General features: G+C 41.9%; 1 protein-coding gene across 5 annotated transcripts in view; it reads left to right on the plus strand.

Moving 5' to 3' along the window:
• Nucleotides 1-21740, plus strand: part of DNMBP (dynamin binding protein) — a 154341-nt gene that overhangs the window by 25617 nt on the left and 106984 nt on the right. For all 5 annotated transcript variants that reach the window (XR_009498046.1, XR_009498045.1, XR_009498044.1 and 2 more), the window contains exons 2-3: nt 10317-10471; nt 12308-12430. Coding sequence is in view for 2 of the 5 variants with exons in the window: in XM_059900497.1 (XP_059756480.1) it covers nt 10327-10471; nt 12308-12430 (268 nt within the window). In the remaining 3 variants the exon portion in view is untranslated. The remainder of the gene's footprint in view (nt 1-10316; nt 10472-12307; nt 12431-21740) is intronic.

Genomic DNA, 21740 nt, shown 5'->3' on the forward strand with positions numbered 1-21740 from the left:
GACAGGTTTAGGGAAAATAACAGAGAATTGTACTGTACCCCAGGGATAGCAGGTGAGCCACCCAGACCTCAGGGGCAAGAAACCGGGTGGTTACCTAACCCAAGAGAAAGAGCTGTTTTGAGGGGGCTTTCTGATGGTGGCTGTAGCCTTTAGTAGAACAATATAGCCAACCCACAGCCCAGCAGGGAGGGACACATGGGAATAAAATGCCCAACCTCACCATCCCTCTGCCTTCAGATCTCCTGCTGGTGCCACCCATTGGCTAATTGAACCCAACTGGAAACCATAGGTAAAAGAGCACCTTGATGCAGTTCTTATGGGTCAGCCTTGTGGAGCACAGAGCAGAGCAGAAGGGTGGAGGACAGACCTGGAAGGGGAAATGGAAGACACCCAGCACTGGCTTATTGTTCAGTGTTCTCAGTCTATCCCAGGTTTGATATCAGCGTCTATCAGGGGAAAAGTTGAGTTTGTTATCTCAGGAGATTTTTTTTGTAAAGTCTGTCCAGACTTGCAGATATGTTTCTTATCAAAAATTATTGAAGTTTACCAGGCCTTCTTTCACATTCCCTCACATTTTATGACATAGATTTTTAAAATCTTTTTTCTTATGGTAAATATATATATAACATAGAATTTACCATTTTTACATGTACAGTTCTGTGGCATTAAGTACATTCACATTCTTGTGCAACCAATCACCACCATCCATCTTCAGAACTTTTCCATCGCCACAAACTGAAACTCTGTACCCATTTTCCTTCCCCTCATCCCCTGGTAACCACCTTTCTACTTTCTGTTTCTATGGGTTTTACTACTCTTGATACATCATATAAGTGAAATCACACAGTTTTTGTCTTTTTGTGACTTAGCATAATATGCTCAAGGTTCATCCATGTTGTGGTATGTGTCAGAATGCCCTTCCTTTTTAAGGCTGAATAATATTCCATTGTATGTATATGCCACATTTTGTTTACCTATTCATCTTTTGATGGACACTTGGGTTGCATGATATACTTTTTTAAGTGTTATTTTTATTTCTGAGTATGTTTTCATTAATACATTCTGTCTCATGGCTGTAACTTTTACATGTCCAGTCTGATGTCTCACAGATCTGCAAGGTGAATAAGAGCAAGGGAGCTGAGACATGAAAGGTAGAGGTGGGCTTGAGCAAGAGAGAAGGGCATCATCTGGAAGTAGTAGAGAGTGGGGAGAGTTTAAATGTGTGGACAGACAGTGGAACCCACCATGGAAAAAAGAAACAGCATGTAAACAAAGAACAAGTTCTGGACAGAAAGTGCTTTATGGGAGCAGAGAGCATTTTGATTGGCTAGGACTGCACAAGGACTATTTATGAATAAGTGGGGTGAGAAACAATTTAAAAAATTTAAAGTTTGACCTGCAAAAAGTGTGCTTTGCCAGATAAATTTAGGAAAGCTGGATTAAAAAGTGGTTCTTGCCTGGATTGACTCAGTCTTTATTTTTTGTACCCCTCCAAGAGAGAAATATGGCTTATAGCCTTTCCCAGGTTTATAATGACCATAGAGCTCTTGTATTTGGGTGCAATATGATTGGTGTCCTCAGAACATATTTTGGGGAAATGGTGGGGACTAAGCTAAGCTTCTTGGGGGCAGGAACTACAGCTTATCTCATATCATCTTGAATGTTCCTTGGTACATCAGGGGAGCAAAAATGGATTAAGAGGTACCTGCCAAGGTCTTCAGTCCATAGAAAGTGTTAAAATATCCTTGCGGCACTAAAAAAAAAATCACTGCAGATTTAAGAATCAGGGGACTTCCCTGGTGGTGCAGTGGTTAAGAATCTGCCTGCCGAACACTCTATGACATAAATCACAGCAAGATCCTTTTTGACCCACCTCCTAGAGAAATGAAAATAAAAACAAAAATAAACAAATGGGACCTAGTGAAACTTAAAAGTTTTTGCATAGCAAAGGAAACCATAAACAAGACCAAAAGACAACCCTCAGAATGGGAGAAAATATTTGCAAATGAAGCAACTGACAAAGGATTCATCTCCAAAACTTACAAGCAGCTCATGCAGCTCAATATCAAAAAAACAAACAACCCAATCCAAAAATGGGCAGAAGACCTAAATAGACATTTCTCCAAAGAAGATATACAGATTGCCAACAAACACATGAAAGAATGCTCAACATCATTAATCATTAGAGAAATGCAAATCAAAACTGCAATGAGATGTCACCTCATACCAGTCAGAATGGCCATCATCAAAAAAATCTACAAACAATAAATGCTGGAGAGGGTGTGGAGAAAACCACAAACTCTTGCACTGTTGGTGGGAATGTAAATTGGTACAGCCACTATGGAGAACAGTATGGAGGTTCCTTAAACAACTAAAAACACAACTACCATACGACCCAGCAATCCCACTACTGGGCATATACCCTGAGAACACCGTAATTCAAAAAGAGTCATGTACCACAATGTTCATTGCAGCTGTATTTACAATAGCCAGGACATGGAAGCAACCTAAGTGTCCATCGACAGATGAATGGATAAAGAAGATGTGGCACATATATACAATGGAATATTACTCAGCCATAAAAAGAAACGAAATTGAGTTATTTGTAGTGAGGTGGATGGACCTAGAGTCTGTCACACAGAGTGAAGTAAATCAGAAAGAGAAAAACAAATACCATATGCTAACACATATATGTGGAATCTTAAAAAAAAAAATGGTCATGAAGAACCTAGGGGCAGGACAGGAATAAAGACGCAGATATAGAGAATGGACTTGAGGACATGGGGAGGGGGAAGGGAAAGCTGGGACAAAGTGAGAGAGTGGCATGTACATATATACACTACCAAATGTAAAACCGATAGCTAGTGGGAAGCAGCCGCATAGCACAGGGAGATCAGCTCGGTGCTTTCTGACCACCTAGAGGGGTGGGATAGGGAGGGTGGGAGGGAGGGAGAGGCAAGAGGGAAGAGATATGGGGATATATGTATATGTATAGCTGATTCACTTTGTTATAAAGCAGAAACTAACACACCATTGTAAAGCAATTATACTCCAATAAAGATGTTAAAAAAAAAAAAAATAAAAGAATCTGCCTGTCAATGCAGGGGACACGGATTCGATTCCTGGTCCGGGAAGACCCCACATGCTGCCGAGCAACTAAGCCCACGCGCCACAACTACTGAGCCTGCACTCTAGAGCCCGCGAGCCACAACTACTGAAGCCTGTGCGCCTAGAGCACACGCTCTGCAACAAGAGAAGCCACTGCAATGAGAAGCCCACACACCGCAATGAAGAGTAGCCCCTGCTTGCTGCAACTAGAGAAAGCCCGAGCGCGCGCAGCAACAAAGACCAAACGCAGCCAAAAAAAAAAAAAACAAAAAAAAAAACAGTTGTCTGCTCTCTTGATCTCTCCCTCATTGAAAGATAAGCCTGAGTATCTCCTTCTAAGATAGTCATCAGGTTATCTGCAGGGTCTTATTTTGTCCTGTGTAGGGTGAATACCTTGGGATAGGAGTTGAGTTGCTTAGGACAATAGAGGAGAGTTTAAATGCTCCTGTCAGTCACCAACAGAATTAGAGAATAAATATTTAAAGAATATGGGGTTACAGGGTCATCAAATGATTAGTCTACCCAGCAGAGCCAAATTTTTAGCCTGCATGGGAATTTGATTGACTCTGTTTGGCTTGATTAATATTTGTTGAATATGTGAATGAATTATAGAGAGTAGGAAAACCTTGTAAATTCTTAGCAACTGTGTAATATGTAAAGATTGACAGTTTAAAAGATTAACCAGGTTCACTGACAGATGAGTGGGGAGAAAAGAATTGTATCTTTAGCCAAGAAGAGAGGAAAATGGTACTTCCCAAAAAGAAAACAGACAAACTGTAAACAAATAATAAACTCTAGTTAAGACATATGCTGAAGTACTGGGGGAAATGTCTGTGCTTTATTTTGAAACGCATCAAAGATAAAATAAAAAATACTTGAAATGCATCAAAAAATAACATGGATTGATAAATGGATAGAGAGATGATATGTGATAAAGTGGCTGCAGCAACCTGTTAATGGTAGACTCTAGGTGGTGGGTGTAAAATTCTTTCAACTTGGGGCTTCCTTGGTGGCGCAGTGGTTGAGAATCTGCCTGCCAATGCAGGGGACATGGGTTCGAGCCCTGGTCTGGGAAGATCCCACATGCCGCGTAGCGACTGGGCCCGTGAGCCACAATTGCTGAGCCTGCGCGTCTGGAGCCTGTGCTCCGCAACAAGAGAGGCCGCGATAGTGAGAGGCCCGCGCACCGTGATGAAGAGTGGCCCCCACTTGCTGCAACTAGAGAAAGCCCTCGCACAGAAGTGAAGACCCAACACAGCCATAAATAAATAAATTAATTAATTAATTTGAAAAAAAAAATTCTTTCAACTTGGCTGTTTGAAGATTTTCATAATACAATATCGGAGAACTAAGGAGAAGAAAAAGGAAATCTAGAGATTTTGGATGAAGAACCAGTGAGATTTAAGAGAAGTAACATTTATAGTAAAAAGAACATGGGCATTGGAGTCAAACAGACCTGAACTCTGGTTCTGGTTTAGCTCTTTGCCAGAGAGCTGAGCCTACTGTCTGTGGGCTGTAGAGGATGAAGAAATGCAAGATTTTAATGTTTGATCTAAAAGATTTATATGACACTGTTACTCAAGCTGGAAGGTAAAACTGTGGAGAAGAGATGGTTACTTTAGTTTCAGGTAAGTGGAAGTAGAGATTTTGATATGAACAGTTCCATGTATTTTCCTAAAGTTCAAAAAATCATTTGCTCACCGAAAATTACTCACTGAGCATTACTCCAGACCAGTGAACAAAACAGACAAAAATCTCCTCCCTCATAGAGTTTTATGTCCTGTAAGGGTTTGAAGAATGAAGGATCTTTACACCTCAAATGCAGAGTGACTCTGCAAAGGTGGAAGGGCTGGCATTCACCAGCAAGAGAAGAAGCGTTGTTTTCATAGCAAACTTTCTGATGTCCCAGACTTTATGCCATACAGGCATTTATTTCCTCTGCTTTCTCTCAAGCCCATCTGCTTTCTGATTTCCAATGTAGTTCTTTTTACTTCCATCTGAAGTTGGTGGAACAGTTCATATATAAGCTAGTTATGATTGAGTTTCAAAATATATGTTCTGGGGTGTTTTTTTGGTTTGTTTTTTTCTTTTTTTTTTCTTTTTTTTTTTGTTTTGGCTGCATTTGCAGCTTGCAGGATCTTAGTTCCCTGACCAGGGATTGAACCCGGGTCACGGCAGTGAAAGCACTGACTCCTAACCACTGGACTACCAGGGAATTCCCAGTCCTGGCTTCTAAAATGGCCCAGACAAAAACAATAATTGTTGCTTTTTATAGTGTATACAGAGGAGGCAGATGAAATTCATGATATTCCACATAAAACAGAGGACATAAAGATCTCCTGTCTGGTCTCACCCACAAATCATGTAGTTTAGCCAGGCTCTGATTTCATCACCCTTCCAGGGTGTGTATTCCTCAGCGATTACGCGCTCCTTCCAATAGGTTAGGAGGTCAGTCAGTAAAAGTATTTATTGAGCCAGACCCTCCTCTGCTTCTGAGTCATATTCTGGTAAAGCAGGAAGGTTCTCAGGGAGAAACTTTAACTCTTTCAAGTAACAAAGGTTACTCCTCCATGTAACAGGGTAGGTCTCTAAGTTATCCTGTGGGGCGTATGCTAATTCTTTACTTGATACTTCAGATAATGAGGTATATATTTAGTCTGATAGTGAGATGGAATTTGAGAAAATATAGTAGTAGAAGGAAAATAATATCTACCTTGGCTCAACCTTGAGGAATTGTTTTAATAACTTATAGATGTCTAAGGGTTTTGAAAAATATTGTTTGTTTTAGGGAAAAAATATTTATGACACCACCCTTATATGGAAATTTGACATCTGGTAACTTCAGCTGTCTGGAAGACAGCCAGAAAATAAGAAAGGGGCCTCAGAGCACATAAAAAATAACTGTTGAAGGACTCTAGCACTACCACATGTACTTTACCACTGCAGAAGAGTTTGTTAGCCTCTCATTTGACGCATGTTTACTTTTTATTTATCTGGAAACTTTAAATAATTTTGGTGGGGTGTGTGTGGTCCTCCCACCCCCCAGCAGATTATAAACAACAGTTTAGAAAGAGGTAGAAAAGTTGACAGAGGAAATAAAGTGATAGCACAGGGAAAGCTGACATTAAAAGAGAAAGACCTAAAAGTTACCTAGTACTGGTATTTTGTATTACAGCAGAGTACAGTAAGGTATGGTCTTAATAATGAACTTACTAAGTTCATGTTCAGTGTCTTTTCTTCTATTGAATAAGGCAAGGGTGTATATAATGTGCCTATTTTAAAACATGGTCAGAGTTAACCACGTTTTGACGTGTTGAAATGGTAAATTCTGTAGTGTTTATATACTTGAAATATCACATTCTGGTGATGCTGTATTGGTGGCACAGATTTGATCTTGTAGCTGATTATGGGAATGATGTTTAGTAATAACTGCTAACATTTATTGAGCACCTAGGTGCTGGCTTAGGTCCTTTCACACTATTAGCATACTGGTTAAGGCTTTGGAGACAGGCAGATCTGGGTTCCTATTCCATGTCTGACTGACTTTGTGACCTGGACAGGTTATATAACCTCTCTGAGCTTTTATCCTCACTTGCAAAATGGGAACCAATTATATACAATAGGGTTGTTGTGAGAACTCAATGAGGGAATTCATAGTACAATGCATGGCACATAGTAAGTGCTCAATAAATGTTAGGCATTAGTATAATTATTTTTATCATTATCATCATCCTCTTGATGATTATTATGAAAGTATGATTATCTCCATTTTTCTGAAAAAGGAAGCTGAAGCCCAAAGAGTTTAAGTAATATATCCAAGGTGAAAAAGCTAATAACTAGTGGAGCTGGGATTTGAACCTTGATTTCTCTGACTCAAGGAGCCTCGTACCTTGCATTCACATTATGCTGCCTCCTCGGTGTGAGATTTTAATTATATATATTTTTTAATACTTAAAGAAAATATGAGGTGGGAGAGGATGTGGGGAACGGTACTAGCTACTTTGCTTCTCCATTGTGTACCCAGGTCATCTCATTATAGGAAAAAAAGTTTCAGTAACGCAAAGATAAGCTCTTTTTACTCAACAGTTCAAATTAAATATGTAATATGTGTGTTGCGTGCGCCATTAAAATCTTATAGTCCCTTCACATTAACAGACTGAACAGTTTATTATGTGCCTAAATGTTTGTCCACATCATTCGTAGACTGTAAACTTAGAGCTATAACTATCCTTTTTTGTAATTAGGCACTTAGTGCTTTTTGATGTTGTTTGTAGTTATATGTGAGATGAAAGTTAGAATCCTCATCTCTACTAACACCAAATGATACTTGAGGCAAATAAAGAAAAATAGGCTTGGGGCCTGGACACTCTGGAGATCTTCTGCCACTCCTTGCAAAAGACCCTGGAGAAGTGTAAGGTAATCATGGCTGAAGGTAATCATGGCTGACGGCATATGCCCTCTATTTATTGCCTCCCTTTCTATTGCTTAACATATCCTTAGGCTCCCTTGACACAAAGTAACAGACACATTGTCTTATTACAGCACAGACACCATAAGATAGTATGCAAGTTTGGGCCGTAGGCGTCTTTGAACTGAAAACACATTCTTGATCTGGTATAGTGTACTAAAGCTTGTCTGGAGGCGCCATCTACATAGCCCTTTCTTGTTCTTTTTATGGATTTGTCTTTTTCAATGCATTTTAAATCTGGGCCACTGAGGTAGGGTCCTGCTGCTGTTCTTCAGGTCACATTGTTTTTTTTACAGGCACAGTCTCAGTAGTTAGAGGCCGGCATGCACTCAGTCTGAATCCTGGCCCTGCTGCTATAAGCTCTGTGATCTTGAACAAATTTTCTAACTTGCTGAGCCTCAGTACTCTCATCTTTAAGATAGCTGTGGGGAGGGACTACACCAAATTAAAAAGCTCTCAATCACTTCCCCCAGTGGTTGAGAGTCCACCTGCTGATGGAGGAGACACGGGTCTGAGCCCTGGTCCAGGAGGATCCCGCATGCCGTGGAGCAACTAAGCCCGTGCGCCACAACGACTGAGCCTGTGCTCTAGAGCCCGTGAGCCACAACTACTGAGCCTGTGCACCACAACTACTGAAGCCCGCACACCTAGAGCCCATGCTCTGCAACAAGAGAAGCCACCGCAATGAGAAGCCCGTGCACCGCAGCAAACAGGAGCCCCCACTCGCCACAACTAGAGAAAGCCCGCACGCAGCAGCAAGACCCAATGCAGCCAAAAATAAAATAAAATAAATAAAATAAATTTATATTAAAAAAAAGCTTTTGTACAGCAAAGGAAACTATCAACAAAACAAAAACGCTACGTACTGAATGGGAGAAGATATTTGCAAATGATATATCCAACTCAATGTCAAAAAACCAAGTAACACAATTAAAAAACAGGCAGAGGATCTAGACATTTTCCCAAAGAAGGCATACGGGTGGCCAACAGGCACATGAAGGAAATGCAAATAAAAACTACAGTGAGATGTCATCTCATACCTGTCAGATTGGCTGTTAAAGATAATAAATAACAAGTGTGGGCGAGGATGTGGAGAAAAGGGAAACCTTATGCAGTGTTGGTGGGAATGTAAATTGGTACAAACACTATGGAAAACAGTATGGAGTTTCCTCAAAAAATTAAAAATAGTACTACCATATGATCCAGCAATTCCACTCTTGGGTATTTATCTGAAGAAAGCTAATTCAGAAAGATATATGTATGCCTGTGTTCATTGCAGCATTATTTACAAAAGCTATGGAAGCAAGCTTAGTGCCCATTAATAGATGAATGGATGAAGAAGATGGAATGGAATATTCCATGCCAATGGAATATTATTCATAAAAAAAGAATGGAATCTTGTCATTTTCAATAACATGGATAGACCTAGAGGGTGTTCTGCTAAATGAATAAGTCAGAGAAAGACAAATACTGTATGATTTCACTTATATGTGGAATCTAAAAAACAAATGAACAAACATAAAACAAAAAAAGTCATAGATACAAAGAACAAACAGGTGGTTGCCAGAAGGGAGGGGGGTGAGGGGAGGAAAGAAATAGGTGAGAGAGTTTAAGAAGTAACCTCCAGTTGTAAAATAAACGAGTCACGGTATAGTGTGGGGAATATAGTTAATAACTAATATCTTTGTATGGTGACATATCATAACTAGACTTATCGTGGTGATCATTTTGAAATGCATAGAAATATTGAATCGCTAAGTTGTGTAACAGAAACTGACAGTGTTGTAGGTCAACTATACTTCAAAAATAAACAAACAAACAAACTCATGGAAAAAAAGATCAGATTTGTGGGTACCAGAGGCGGGGCGGGCGGAGGGGCGGGAATTGGTCAAAGACAGTCAAAAGGTATAAACTCCCAGTTATAAGATAAATAAGTACTAGGAATGGCATGTACAGCACGATCAATATAATTAACACAGCTGTATGTTATGTATGAAAGTTGTTAAGAGAGTAAATCCTAAGAGCCATCCTCATAAGGAAAAATACATTTTTTTCTTTTTCTTTCATTTTGTATCTGTATGAGATGATGGACATTCACTAAACTTATTGTGATAATCACTTCATGTTGTATGTAAGTCAAATCATTATGCTTTGTACCTTAAACTTATGCAGAGCTGTATGCCGATTATACCTCAATAAAACTTGAAGAAGAAATAAAATAAATAAAATACATGGGGAAATACAAAGGGAAAAAGATACGCAAAAAAAAAGATAGTTATGGGGAATAGATGAAATGCCATGTTTAAAATCCCTACTTTTTAAATACCATATTTTAAGAGTACCCTCTTGCCTCGTACCTTAAAAATGTTAATTCCCATATTGCCTTCTTCAAGCATATTGGAAAGTCTACATTTCCAAGTTACATGTTTTCTATTCCACATAGCTATAGGTCACTTTTTTTTTTCAATTCCAGAATGACTTGGAGAATTAAATGAAAAAGTATGAGGAAATTATTGTTTTTAAAGAAATGAGACAGTATTTTGATTTTTTAAAAGCACAAACTTCTTATTTGCTTAGCTTTGACTTCATTATAAGTAGTCTTATATAAACTTTATATCTTAATAATAATTTATTATTAATAAGATACTTTATATCTTAATGATAATTCTCAAGATACCAATATATATTACAGTGTCTTAAATACTTATGCTTTCCCATTTCTTTCCACCTTTCTTTCCAGGTTATAAAAGATGGAGGCCGGCTCAGTGGTTCGAGCCATCTTTGACTTCTGCCCTAGCGTATCAGAAGAACTGCCACTCTTTGTGGGAGATGTTATTGAGGTGTTGGCAGTGGTGGATGAATTTTGGCTTCTAGGAAAGAAAGAGGATGTGACAGGTAAGAGGTTCATAATTCCTCACGTACAAAATAGACCACAGACCCTCCCTTCTTTCCATATTAAAAATAAAGGTTTAATGAGAAGCCCAATAAATACACTTCAGATCCTTTTGTGTTTTCTGTGTGTGTTTACTGTGGTTTCTACCAGCAAGGAGAGAATATCTGTTATCACTGCGTCTCTCCTTAACTGGTTCCTTTAAAAGGTTGACATGGTTAGGTACCAGCTGCCCTCCTAGATTCGTGGGTGTCCTAAATTTATTAAATCTTCCCTCTACCCTAGATGCAGTTAACTCCCACTTTCCATGCACCTGGTTTCCTTTTTTCTATTCTTGAAAACACATTAGCACCAGTTTCTTGTATGAATTTGCCAAGGGAAGGCTGGAAGTTTTTCCCCCACACTATGCATCTATGTTAAATCCAATCTTTAACTTATATATATTTATGGAAGTCTGGGCTGGAGTATATCATACAGTCCTTAGAACAGACTCTTATTGATACTTAAGCCACATTTGGGAGATAATAGATTATTTCCCAGTAGAAGTGACATCTCAGGTGAGATAAAAATGGTGAGTAGGAGTTAGCAAGGCAAAGAGGATAGGCAGAGAGAATTGCTTATTCAGAGGCCCTGGAATGAGAGAGAAAGAACATGGAGGGACTGAGAAAGTTCAGTCTGGCATGAAGTGTGAATGGTTGAGCGGGGGGAGATGGCGTGGGGAGATGAGCAGAAGCTAGATCATGGAGGACAGCGCATGCCATGGAAAGGGGTTATGGAAACAGGATAATGTAAATGTGCTTTAAGCCCAATCAGATTTGTCTTTTAGAAAGCTCAGTGCTGCAGATTGAAGAATGATAGGAAAGGGCAAAACCAAAGACAGGGAGGTGGGATGGGAAGTGGTTGCAGTAATCCAGGTGAGAGGTGTTGATGGCTTGGACCGAGGTGGTGAATCTGGAGATAAGTGGACAAATGCAAGAGATAGTTAGAAGGTGGAATCAACTAAACTTTACGATGCTTTCCAACTGACAGGTCCTGTTTGTCTACTATTACCTGTTAAAACCCTGCCAATCTTCAGATTCAACTGTAGTCTTTTTCATAAAATTTTTCATTTTCTTCCTGACCCATTTCCTACTTTCTCTGAACTTCCATAGCAATTTGTGTACCTAGGATGTGACACTGGATTTCAAACTGAATTATTGTTTATGTCTGAATTAGATTTTATGTCTGAATCAAATTTTAAGATCTTTCAGAGCCAAGACTGTCTTACTCATTTTCCCCTCTGCAGTGTGCCTTTGATAGAGTGGCACCCAATAAATGCTCATTGAATTGAATTGCACTCTCTGTGTTCTGCATGCACCTAATTTTGTGCACTGCACGTTTTCTACAATATATTCTCCAGCGATGAGTACTCAGTGAGTTTTCAATTCAGGGTTTATAAATGGGCTCAGAAGAAAGTTTTTTGTCCTGGTACACAGACAGAAAAAAAGCAATTTTATTTATTTATTTATTTTTAATTTTTTTTCTATTTATTTTTGGCTGTGTTGGGTCTTCGTTTCTGTGCGAGGGCTTTCTCTAGTTGCGGCAAGTGGGGGCCACTCTTCATCGCGGTGCGCGGGCCTCTCACTGTCGCGGCCTCTCTCGTTGTGGAGCACAGGCTCCAGACGCGCAGGCTCAGTACTTGTGGCACACGGGCCTAGTTGCTCCGCGGCATGTGGGATCTTCCCAGACCAGGGCTCGAACCCGTGTCCCCTGCATTGGCAGGCAGATTCTCAACCACTGCGCCACCAGGGAAGCCCAAAAAAGCAATTTTTAATATTGGAAATGTTTGCTTTTATTTTCAGGACAGTTCCCCAGCAGTTTTGTGGAAGTTGTTACCATTCCCAGTCTAAAAGAGGGCGAGAGACTGTTTGTCTGTATCTGTGAATTTACATCCCTAGAATTGAACAGACTTTCCCTCCATCGAGGTAAGTTGATCATCCAAGAGTAGACTGTTTAAAATAAGATTGGTGGAGTCAGTCCATTTTGACAACTAGATCTTTTTTTTGAATTTTTATAAGTGACTAACCTCTAGAGAGTCTTCAATAATACCAAGATAGTGCTGACAATAATAATGCCTTGTATTTGAGTAGCATTTCATAATTTCCACAGCATTTTTTCTCACAAATACATTCTCATTTCATTCTCAGCACAGACCTGGCAGGTAGCAAAGTGGGTATTATTAACTGCATTTTAAAAATAATGAAAATGACTTCCTCCACTTACCAAAAAAAAAAAAATGATAATAATAATGCGAATGAGATTCAAAGAATGTTACCTGCAGTTGAGAAGTTTTGGCCTCAGAATGTGAAGTTACATCACCTGATTATTTGTAAGTCCAGTATTATCTTTCTACTGCCCCAGGTTGTAGCTACACTTCAGACTACAGTTATCTTTTTTTCCCGTAAAAATTGATATGACTTTGCTAACAACATACTATTTATTAATGCATAATAGTAGAGCAGGAATTACGGTATGCAGATTAAGAGAGAGATGCAAAACAGCCCCATTGCTATTCAACTATTAGGTAATGTTATTAAAGTTCTCATCAGAACCAGTTTAAAAGGAAGTGGTTTAAAACGGATGGTCATAGCCATGTCTCAGTGATATTCCAAGTATTTCTCACTTCTTACACTCTGATAGACATATGAACGTCTAAAGAGTGACTAAACCGTTTCGGCACATGTACTTGATTAAGTCCATACATTTCTGCATAAGCACAGAAGCCAGTAGTGTTCCACAAATTGAAGCTTATGACCAGTGCAATTTTATGATGACTCACAACAGTCATCAAAATTGTATAATTTATTAGGTATGTTGTTACTATTGTTACTTACTCTTTTGAGTATGGCACTAAAGGGATAGGCTTAATTTCTTAAACCGTGTACACATATGGGAGAGAGAGAGTGCAGAGGTGGGGAGAGAGACCTAACAAAGTCCCTAACCCTTAGTCAGTGAGAAGAAAAGAATATTGGACTTTGACCTTAATCCTCAAAATCAGCTTTCAGAGTTTCTTGCCTTCACTTTACACTAAGCCTCTACCTCTGTTCTGTGTGCTTTTTTGCTAATCCGCGTTGGGAAGACAGACAGAAATAGATGAAGATGTTATAGTAGGGAGCCTCATATCTGTCCCTACTCACAGCTCTCCCAGAGGAGGGCTGAGTCCACGTCAGACCAGTCAGAGGGCGTGGAGAAAGGGCCAAAGCACAGTGGCTTCCACCAGAGCTGTGCAGAGGATGTGGGTGGCCGGGCATTGTTTTTTCCTGCACCTGGTTCCTGGAGCAAATACTGTGTATAACAATGTACTATGTGGGAATATACAGTATGTCTTCAACATTTGAGGAATTTGAGGAAGTGGCTTCTGGAATTAGTTTTTTTGCTTCATAATATATCTTGCATAGTCAAGTCTTAGGTACTAAACAGATTTTCTGCTGAATGCCTCTCCTGGGAAGACTGGAATGATGTGTTCTGAACTTGATTTGAAGTTAAATTCCACCTCAGGAATCCCAGAGCCACCTGAGATTCTCAGGAAGACCCTGGTGTGGACCTTTCAGCCACAAGTCACCTCTACCAAGACTGACTCAAGGTCAGGCTGGGTCCTGGAGTCTGCAGAGCTTACCTTGACTATCTTTTAACAAGTTAAGGCTGCGGAGCTGAAAAACATAAGCAGAGCTCAAAAGAAGAGGCTGCAGGGCAGGGGGGATACATAGGAAAAGAGAGAATAGAAAGAGATGTACTAATTATTAGTGGTTTTATCTTCTGTGATACTGTGCTGCCAGTAACCACATTGACTGTTCAGCTCTCTTTCCTTCTATGCTGTTCACATCTTTTAGCTCTGTATGTCTTCCGATTTGAACATAATAGCCTTTGAGGATGGGGCAAGTAGGTGTATCTACACAATTTGTCTTTTTCTGGGAAGTTTAGCCTGAGACACAGAAATGATTTTAATTTCTCTTGTTTTCTATATATATAACAGATATTTTAATAGTTAGAAACAAAATCACTAAAAAAAATGAAAGTATTGTTTTATACTATATATAGTTTATGACTTGAATCTAGGCTTCCTGATTTTCAAGTCTACTGCTTGGAATGGCCCTTCTACTTCTTAGACTGAAAATGGCCCTTCTGCTTTTTCCATTAGATCAGTGTCTCCACTCATGAGTATATACATTCCTTTATCCCTGTCCTCTAGTACTGTTAATCTAGTTCCCTGTTGTTTCTTTGCCTTTCCTTTGGTCCTTCAGTGTAGCAGTGAAGCTTCTCCTCTTCTGTGATTTAATATATGTCAGGAGGGATTTGGAAACCTTTAAGAACATGTGGGATAATGTTTGAGATCTGTTTTGTTTTACCATGCTGCCTTTAGTTGTTATTTACTTACCTTTCAGAAATATCGAGATTTATAAGAGAAAAAATTACATATTTTAACTATAAAATTATATTATTAAAAATATATATGTATTTAGGGCAGGCAGTATAGTTTAGGGGATAAGAATTCTGATGGCCCTAGATTTAAATCCAACTTCACAACTCAATAACTGTGATTCTGTACTAATTACTTAAGTTCTCTTGGCCTCAGTTTCCTTGACTACAAATAATAATACCTACATCAGGGTAGTTGTGAGGATTAAATGAGGTTATACATGTAACGCATCTGGCAGAGGGTAAGCACTCAATAAAGATAAGCTATTTTATTATTCTCAACCTGGGATTCTTGGGGTTCATGGATGTGCTTCGGGGGACCTTGTTTCCTGATAATTATGTGAAGTTTTGTGTGTATGTACATTTTCCCTGGGAGATTCTATTTGGAATCCAGACCACCAGTGGTTTTTCCAGCAGGTGTCACCCTTTCTCCTTTTCCCAAAGCTTTCCATTTGTTTTGGTCTGTTCCCTGTATTTTGAGTTATATTTAAATTCAGAAACAAGTTTGTCTCTTAGATCAATGTAGGTGCTGTCCTAGAAAATAAAGAGTGGGAAAAAGAGAGAAAAAACAAAAAACAAAACAAAACAACAAGGAAAAGGCAGAGAAAGAGGGGAGAAAAAAAATTAGTGGGAGCGATGAAATATTTAACTGCCTGACACAACACAGAATGCTTATCCCTTGCCTATAAGCTCATGCTTCTAGGCCACCTCTCAACCCCCAGAAAAGACCAATGAAAATTAAATTGATAAATTTATTTACAAATAAATAGATAAATGATAATTATCAGTTAAAGCACTGTGTCATAAATCTGTGGTGCCATGTGTGTGAGATATCAGGATTAAGGTTCTGATATGGCTCATGTGGAAACCCAGGTAAAGAGTGGTCGGTCTGCATAGAGTACAGAGTCCCTGGGCAGAAGATTTCAGTGAGGGACTTTATACTGTAGAGTCAAACTACTTATATTCAGATTCTAGGACATTCATTCTTTCTTATCATCTTATTCTTAATGCATTTCTCATTCGAATAAAAAAATCTAACCAGAAGAAACAAGCAGCGTGGTGGCTGGGATTAATCGTGCATAAGCAAAAGGCTCAGACTGACCCTAAGAGTCACCCCACTTCCTATTTTTTTTGTTCTCAAAATTTGGTCACTCTATTCCAGGAGTTCCTCATATTGTTGTTTTTGAAGTTTAGAAATGATCACTAAGCAACCTCTATTCCTAAGGCATAGGAATGCAAAAAACTCAGTAACGGCTATAAAATAAAAGTGTTCACCAAAATTATCTCTAAAGTGCTTTTCAGGGCCTAAATTATGACTTTAAAAAAAAAAACAAAAGCTTTATTATGTAGAAATAATCAACAGAATGACAATCTGCCAGGTAATAAAGCTTATCTCAAAACAGTCGCCCAGGGAGTTACCTGGTGGCCTAGTGGTTAGGATTCCGGGCTTTCATTGCCATGGATCGGGTTCGATCCCTGGTTGGGGAACTGAGATCCTGCAAGCCGCACAGCACGGCCAAAATAAAAACAAACAAAATTGTTTTCGGACTTCCCTGGCAGTCCAGTGGTTAAGACTCTGTGCTTCCAGTGCAGGGGACATGGGTTTGATTCCTGGTCAGGGAACTAAGACGTGTGGCATGGCCAAAAGAAAAAAAAAGAAAGAAGGAAAGGAAAAAAACAGTCACCCAACTGAAAATAGGAAAACAAACCCTATTATAAGGGTTTCATGAAGATTTGGTAAAACAAGAAAATATTCTAATTCTGCAGGTTTAAAAAAGCCAGTTCAGGGACCTCCCTGGTGGCGCAGTGGTTAAGACTCCGCCTGCCAATGCAGGGGACAAGGGTTCGATCCCTGGTCCGGGAAGATCCCACATGCCGCGGAGCAACTAAGCCTGGGCGCCACAACTGCTGAGCCTGCACCCTGGAGCCCGCGAGCCACAGCTACCGAGCCTGCGCGCCTGGAGCCCGTGCTCCACAACAAGAGAAGCCACCGCAATGAGAAGCCCGCACACCGCAACGAAGAGTAGCCCCTGCTCGCCGCAACTAGAGAATGCCTGCATGCAGCAGTGAAGACCCAATGCAGCCGAAAGGAAGGAAGGAAGGAAGGGAGGGAGGGAGGAAAGAAGGAAGGAAGGAAAGACAGTTCATTTCAAAGCCAGGAGAGTGGGAGTTTTGGCACGCTTTTATTCTTTTTTTTTTTTAAATTAATTTATTTATTTTTGGCTGCATTGGGTCTTCGTTGCTATGCGCGGGCTTTCTCTAGTTTTGGCGAGCGGGGGCTACTCTTTGTTGTGGTACGCGGGCTTCTCATTGCGGTGGCTTCTCTTGTTGCAGAGCACAGGCTCTAGGCGCACAGGCTTCAGTAGTTGTGTCACGCGGGCTCAGTAGTTGTGTCACGCAGGCTCTAGAACATAGGCTCAGTAGTTGTGGCACATGGGCTTAGTTGCTCCGCGGCATGTGGGATCTTCCCAGACCAGGGCTTGAACCCGTGTCCCCTGCACTGGCAGGCAGATTTAACCACTGTGCCACCAGGGAAGCCCACGCTTTTATCCTTTTTTTTGTTGTTGTTGTTGATTTGTATGTGTGTGTTTTATTATATATTAGTCTCTTAAATCAAACAGAAAACAAAAAGTGGAGCTACAAACCTAAGTTACAATAGTACTGGCTTTTCTCATCGCCCGTCTATCTACTTTTACCAGAGGTCTTTATTGCTTCATAAGGCTTTTTTTTTTTTTTTTAAATTCCTTTATTATTTATTTATTTATTTATATTTGGCTGTGTTGGGTCTTCGTTTCTGTGCGAGGGCTTCCTCTAGTTGCGGCAAGCGGGGGCCACTCCTCATCGCGGTGCACGGGCCTCTCACCATCGCGGCCCCTCTTGTTGCAGAGCACAGGCTCCAGACGCGCAGGCTCAGTAGTTGTGGCTCACGGGCCCAGCTGCTCCGCGGCATGTGGGATCTTCCCAGACCAGGGCTCGAACCCGTGTCCCCTGCATTGGCAGGCAGACTCTCAACCACTGCGCCACCAGGGAAGCCCCGCTTCATAAGGCTTTGAGTTACTGTCCAGGGTCCTTGACTCCAACCTGAAGAACTCCCTGTGGCAGGCGGGGCTGGTGGTTAAGAACTCTCTCAACTCTTGATTAACTGGGAATGTCTTGATTTCTCCCTCATTTTCGAAGGAAAGTTTTGCTAGATATAGGATTCTTGGTTGACGGTTTCTTTCCTTCAACACTTCAAGTACATTGAGCCATGCCATCTGGCCTCCAAGGCTCCTGATGAGAAATCTGCTCATGACCTACCTTCCTGGGAAATCTTCTCTCAGCTTCATAGACTTTCATAATGTACTTTATCATGCCTTATGCAACAGAACATTTTGTATAGTATCGTGAAGTCAGTTAAGTTGTTAACATTATTTTGAGACCAGAATTTAAGGAAAAGGAATTGAATATTTCAAGTGTAGACATTATGAGGTCTTTAAAATTATTACACATTTTCAAACTAGAAATAAAAAGGCCACTGAAGTATCCTACAGATTTTAATTTATAACAAAGTGAATACCAATATCTAATAACACACGTGAAGAAAAATTTCTTTGGGATCCTTTTTCCTAAGTGTAAAGGGGCCTTGAACTCAAAAAAGTGAGAAAACCACTGTGGTTTATCCCCAGCTGTGATGGGTCCATTTCTTGCTCTGACCTCAGAGTGCACCACTGTGATGTACTTCACAAAGCCCTGTAAAAGAGACAGCTGGGCCCAGGTTTTTGGTCCTTAGAGCCCAGGAAGCTGCTTTTGGTGACCTGACGGCCTTGGACCTACAGTTAGCTTGTTTTTTCCTTGTTTCTGCCATTTTGTTGATTTTTTTTCTCTTTTCTCTACTCTTTTTTATTTGTCTCATTTTTCTTTCTACAGTTAGCATAGTCAGTATTGTTGGTATAGTTAGCACAGTTGGTATAGTTAATAGTTTATTAGCGTAGTTAGTGTAGTTAGTACTAGTTAGCGCTGTTGGTACAGTTAGCATAGTTAGCGTTGTTAGTAGAGACAGCACACTTAGCCCTGTTAGTACAGTTAGCATTGTTAGTTAGCGTAGTTAGCATTGCTAGGTAGTGCTGTCAGTCAGTGTAGTTAGCAGATCACCATGATGCAGGGCCTCACAGCCAAATCTGCTGACAAGGAGGTTCATATTGATGACTTCGAGATCCTCCGCACCATTGGTGAAGGCACCTTCGGTAAAGTGAAGTTGGCCCGGCACATTCTGACCGGGACACAGGTGGCTGTCAAGGTCATTAAGAAAAGGCGTCAGAACTTCTCAAGTGTCCAGGCACTTTCCTGGGACGTGTGCAGTATGAAGGCTCTGAATCACCCCAATATTGTAAAACTGCTGGGGGTGATTGACACAGAGGAGACATTTTTCCTGGTGATGGAGTACCTCAGTGGGGGGGACATGCACCGCTATTTGAAGATCCATGGCCGTATGACAGAGGCGGAGGCCCGAGGCCCGTTCCAGCAGCTGGTCTCCGCCCTGCAGCACTGCCACCAGAGGGGCATCGTGCACCGGGACCTGAAGCCAATGAACCTCCACTTTGATTCCAACATGAATATCAAACTTACAGACTTTGGCCTCAGCAACAAGTGTGATGACACTGGCCTACTGGACACGATCTGCGGCACAGTCCCTTATGCTGCCCCGGAACTCCTCCTGGGGCAGAGCTCCAGCGGCCCTGCAGTGGACGTGTGGAGCCTAGGAGTAGTGCTCTACACCATGGTAACTGGGTCCCGGCCCTTTGTGGGAAAAGACTTACAGGAGCTGCGGAAGCAAATCCTACAAGGGCAGTACCCCATCCCACCTTATCTGTCTTTGGAGATAAGGGATCTATTACAAAAAATGATTGCCCTCAACCCCAGTGACAGAGGCACCTTACCTGACCTCGTGAGGCATCCATGGGTGAACATGGGCCAGAAGGAGCCACTCCAGCCACCCTGTGAAGAGGACCTGGAGGTGACAATGGTGAGGACTCCGGGCTTGACTTGCAACCAGATCCAGGACACTGGAACAGGCAGTATGAGCTCCGTGAAACCCAAGGTGGGGGTCTCCATCATAACTGTGAAGCCCTTCTCTTCTGGGGACCTCAGTGGCAGTGAACTTGAGCCTTCTCCAAGCCCTGTGGTGTCCTCCCTGCAAACCAGGTGGCTCTACCAGAGAAAAAATGTGCAGCTGCAGGAAGACCAGCAGGCAGGGCAGAAGACCGGTGAGTCTGCCTGTCCCCCACCCAGCCTGGAGTCGAGGACTGCCACCCCCAGCCCAGCCCCCCAGTGTGGCACTGGGACATCCACCTCCAGCAGCAGCAGGATTGGAGCCCCAGAGGGAACCAGCTGCCCCCTGGGTGTGTCCAACACTGGAAGGTCCTCCCACACTGGGCAGCCTGAGAGTGTGTCCTCATCCACTCTCTCTGGCCACAGCCAGAAAAAGCAAGGGGTGGCTGGGAGAATCTGGAACTTTATTTTAAAACATCTTTGTTGCAAGCTGCCCAGCAAGAGGCGTCATAATAAAGTGAGCCCATGTGAACCCCATGGATGACCGAGGCAGGAAGGTCAGGCCGTCGCGCTCCCTGGGGCCCGGTCCAGTGGAAGATGAGTGTGTTCTCTGCACGGCCTTCAGAAGCATCGTATCCAAGACCCTGGCCAGCTCAGAGGATGGTCCGGAGCAGCCCGGGCGACCGAAAGCGAGGCCACTATGGCTGCAGGTCTGCCCCTCAACCCCCACCTGGGTGAAACTTCAGAGACTGGACTGTCATTCCTGGGGCACGTCTCCCCTCCCCTACTCTTCTGTCTTCCGTGTTGGTGGGGGAGGGGGATAGTTCTTGTTCCAAGAACTCCTTGGTTCTTCCAATTCTAGTTAATAAACTTGATGCTCCAGAAAGATGTATCACACTCTGCTTTGCGTCGTCCCTGCACAGAATTGGGGCTGTGCATTTTCCAGTGAGACAAGTGTGCAGCCATGTAGTGCTTGGACTTAATCAGAACAGCTGGTTCCCTGGTTCAGTAAGCCCTTGAACACACGGGTGACTGGAGCAGGGTCTTCTTCCCAGAGGCCTCTCTCTGGGTGCACATGCTCTCGGAGGCATCACCTGCACAGTTCCATTGGCTCTCGTGCATTTACAGGTCACTTGCCGACTGCGGAATCCTTCACCGCAAGACACAGAGCACTCTGACCACGTGCCCGTGAACCACCTCGAGGGGCAGTCCCAGATGTTACAGGGCTGGAACCCAGCCAGCGGCTTCTGGAGGTGCTCACAGAAGGCCTCACTCACTTCCTGCCCGTTGGCCATTACACACTGGGGTCTCTGAACTCGGGCTCCCAAGTGGCCGCAAGTGGCAGAACAATGTGTCCAGCTACCAAGCTCCCAGAAAGTCTCCAGCAAGTGGAGGATGGATGATGCCATCGCCTTTCCAAGAGCATTGGTGGCTGTACAGACGTAGGTTCCTTCACTTTCAAGGGAAACATTCTGCAACAACAGGGATCCACTTTTACAGGACATTGGATGGTCACGTTTGCTCGCTGGGGTGCTTCCACGATGCCTCCAATCACGACGGAGAGATGGCTGTGCTCCGGTCTGGTGATATTTCTTCCAATAGACAAGATGACAGGTGCCTCTGCATACAGCACAGAAGAACTTTCCACATCCGAACCGAGATGATTAGCGACAGAACATCCATATATTCCTTGTTCTTTCTTTGTAGGTTTCTGTATCTGTATTTCCCCCATTCCATCCACAATGACTCTTTATAGGTTGGGACAGTATCCAACTTCCCTTTTTTTTTTTA

Source organism: Balaenoptera ricei, chromosome 16, assembly GCF_028023285.1.
Source record: "Balaenoptera ricei isolate mBalRic1 chromosome 16, mBalRic1.hap2, whole genome shotgun sequence".
Taxonomy (NCBI): Eukaryota; Metazoa; Chordata; class Mammalia; order Artiodactyla; family Balaenopteridae; genus Balaenoptera; species Balaenoptera ricei.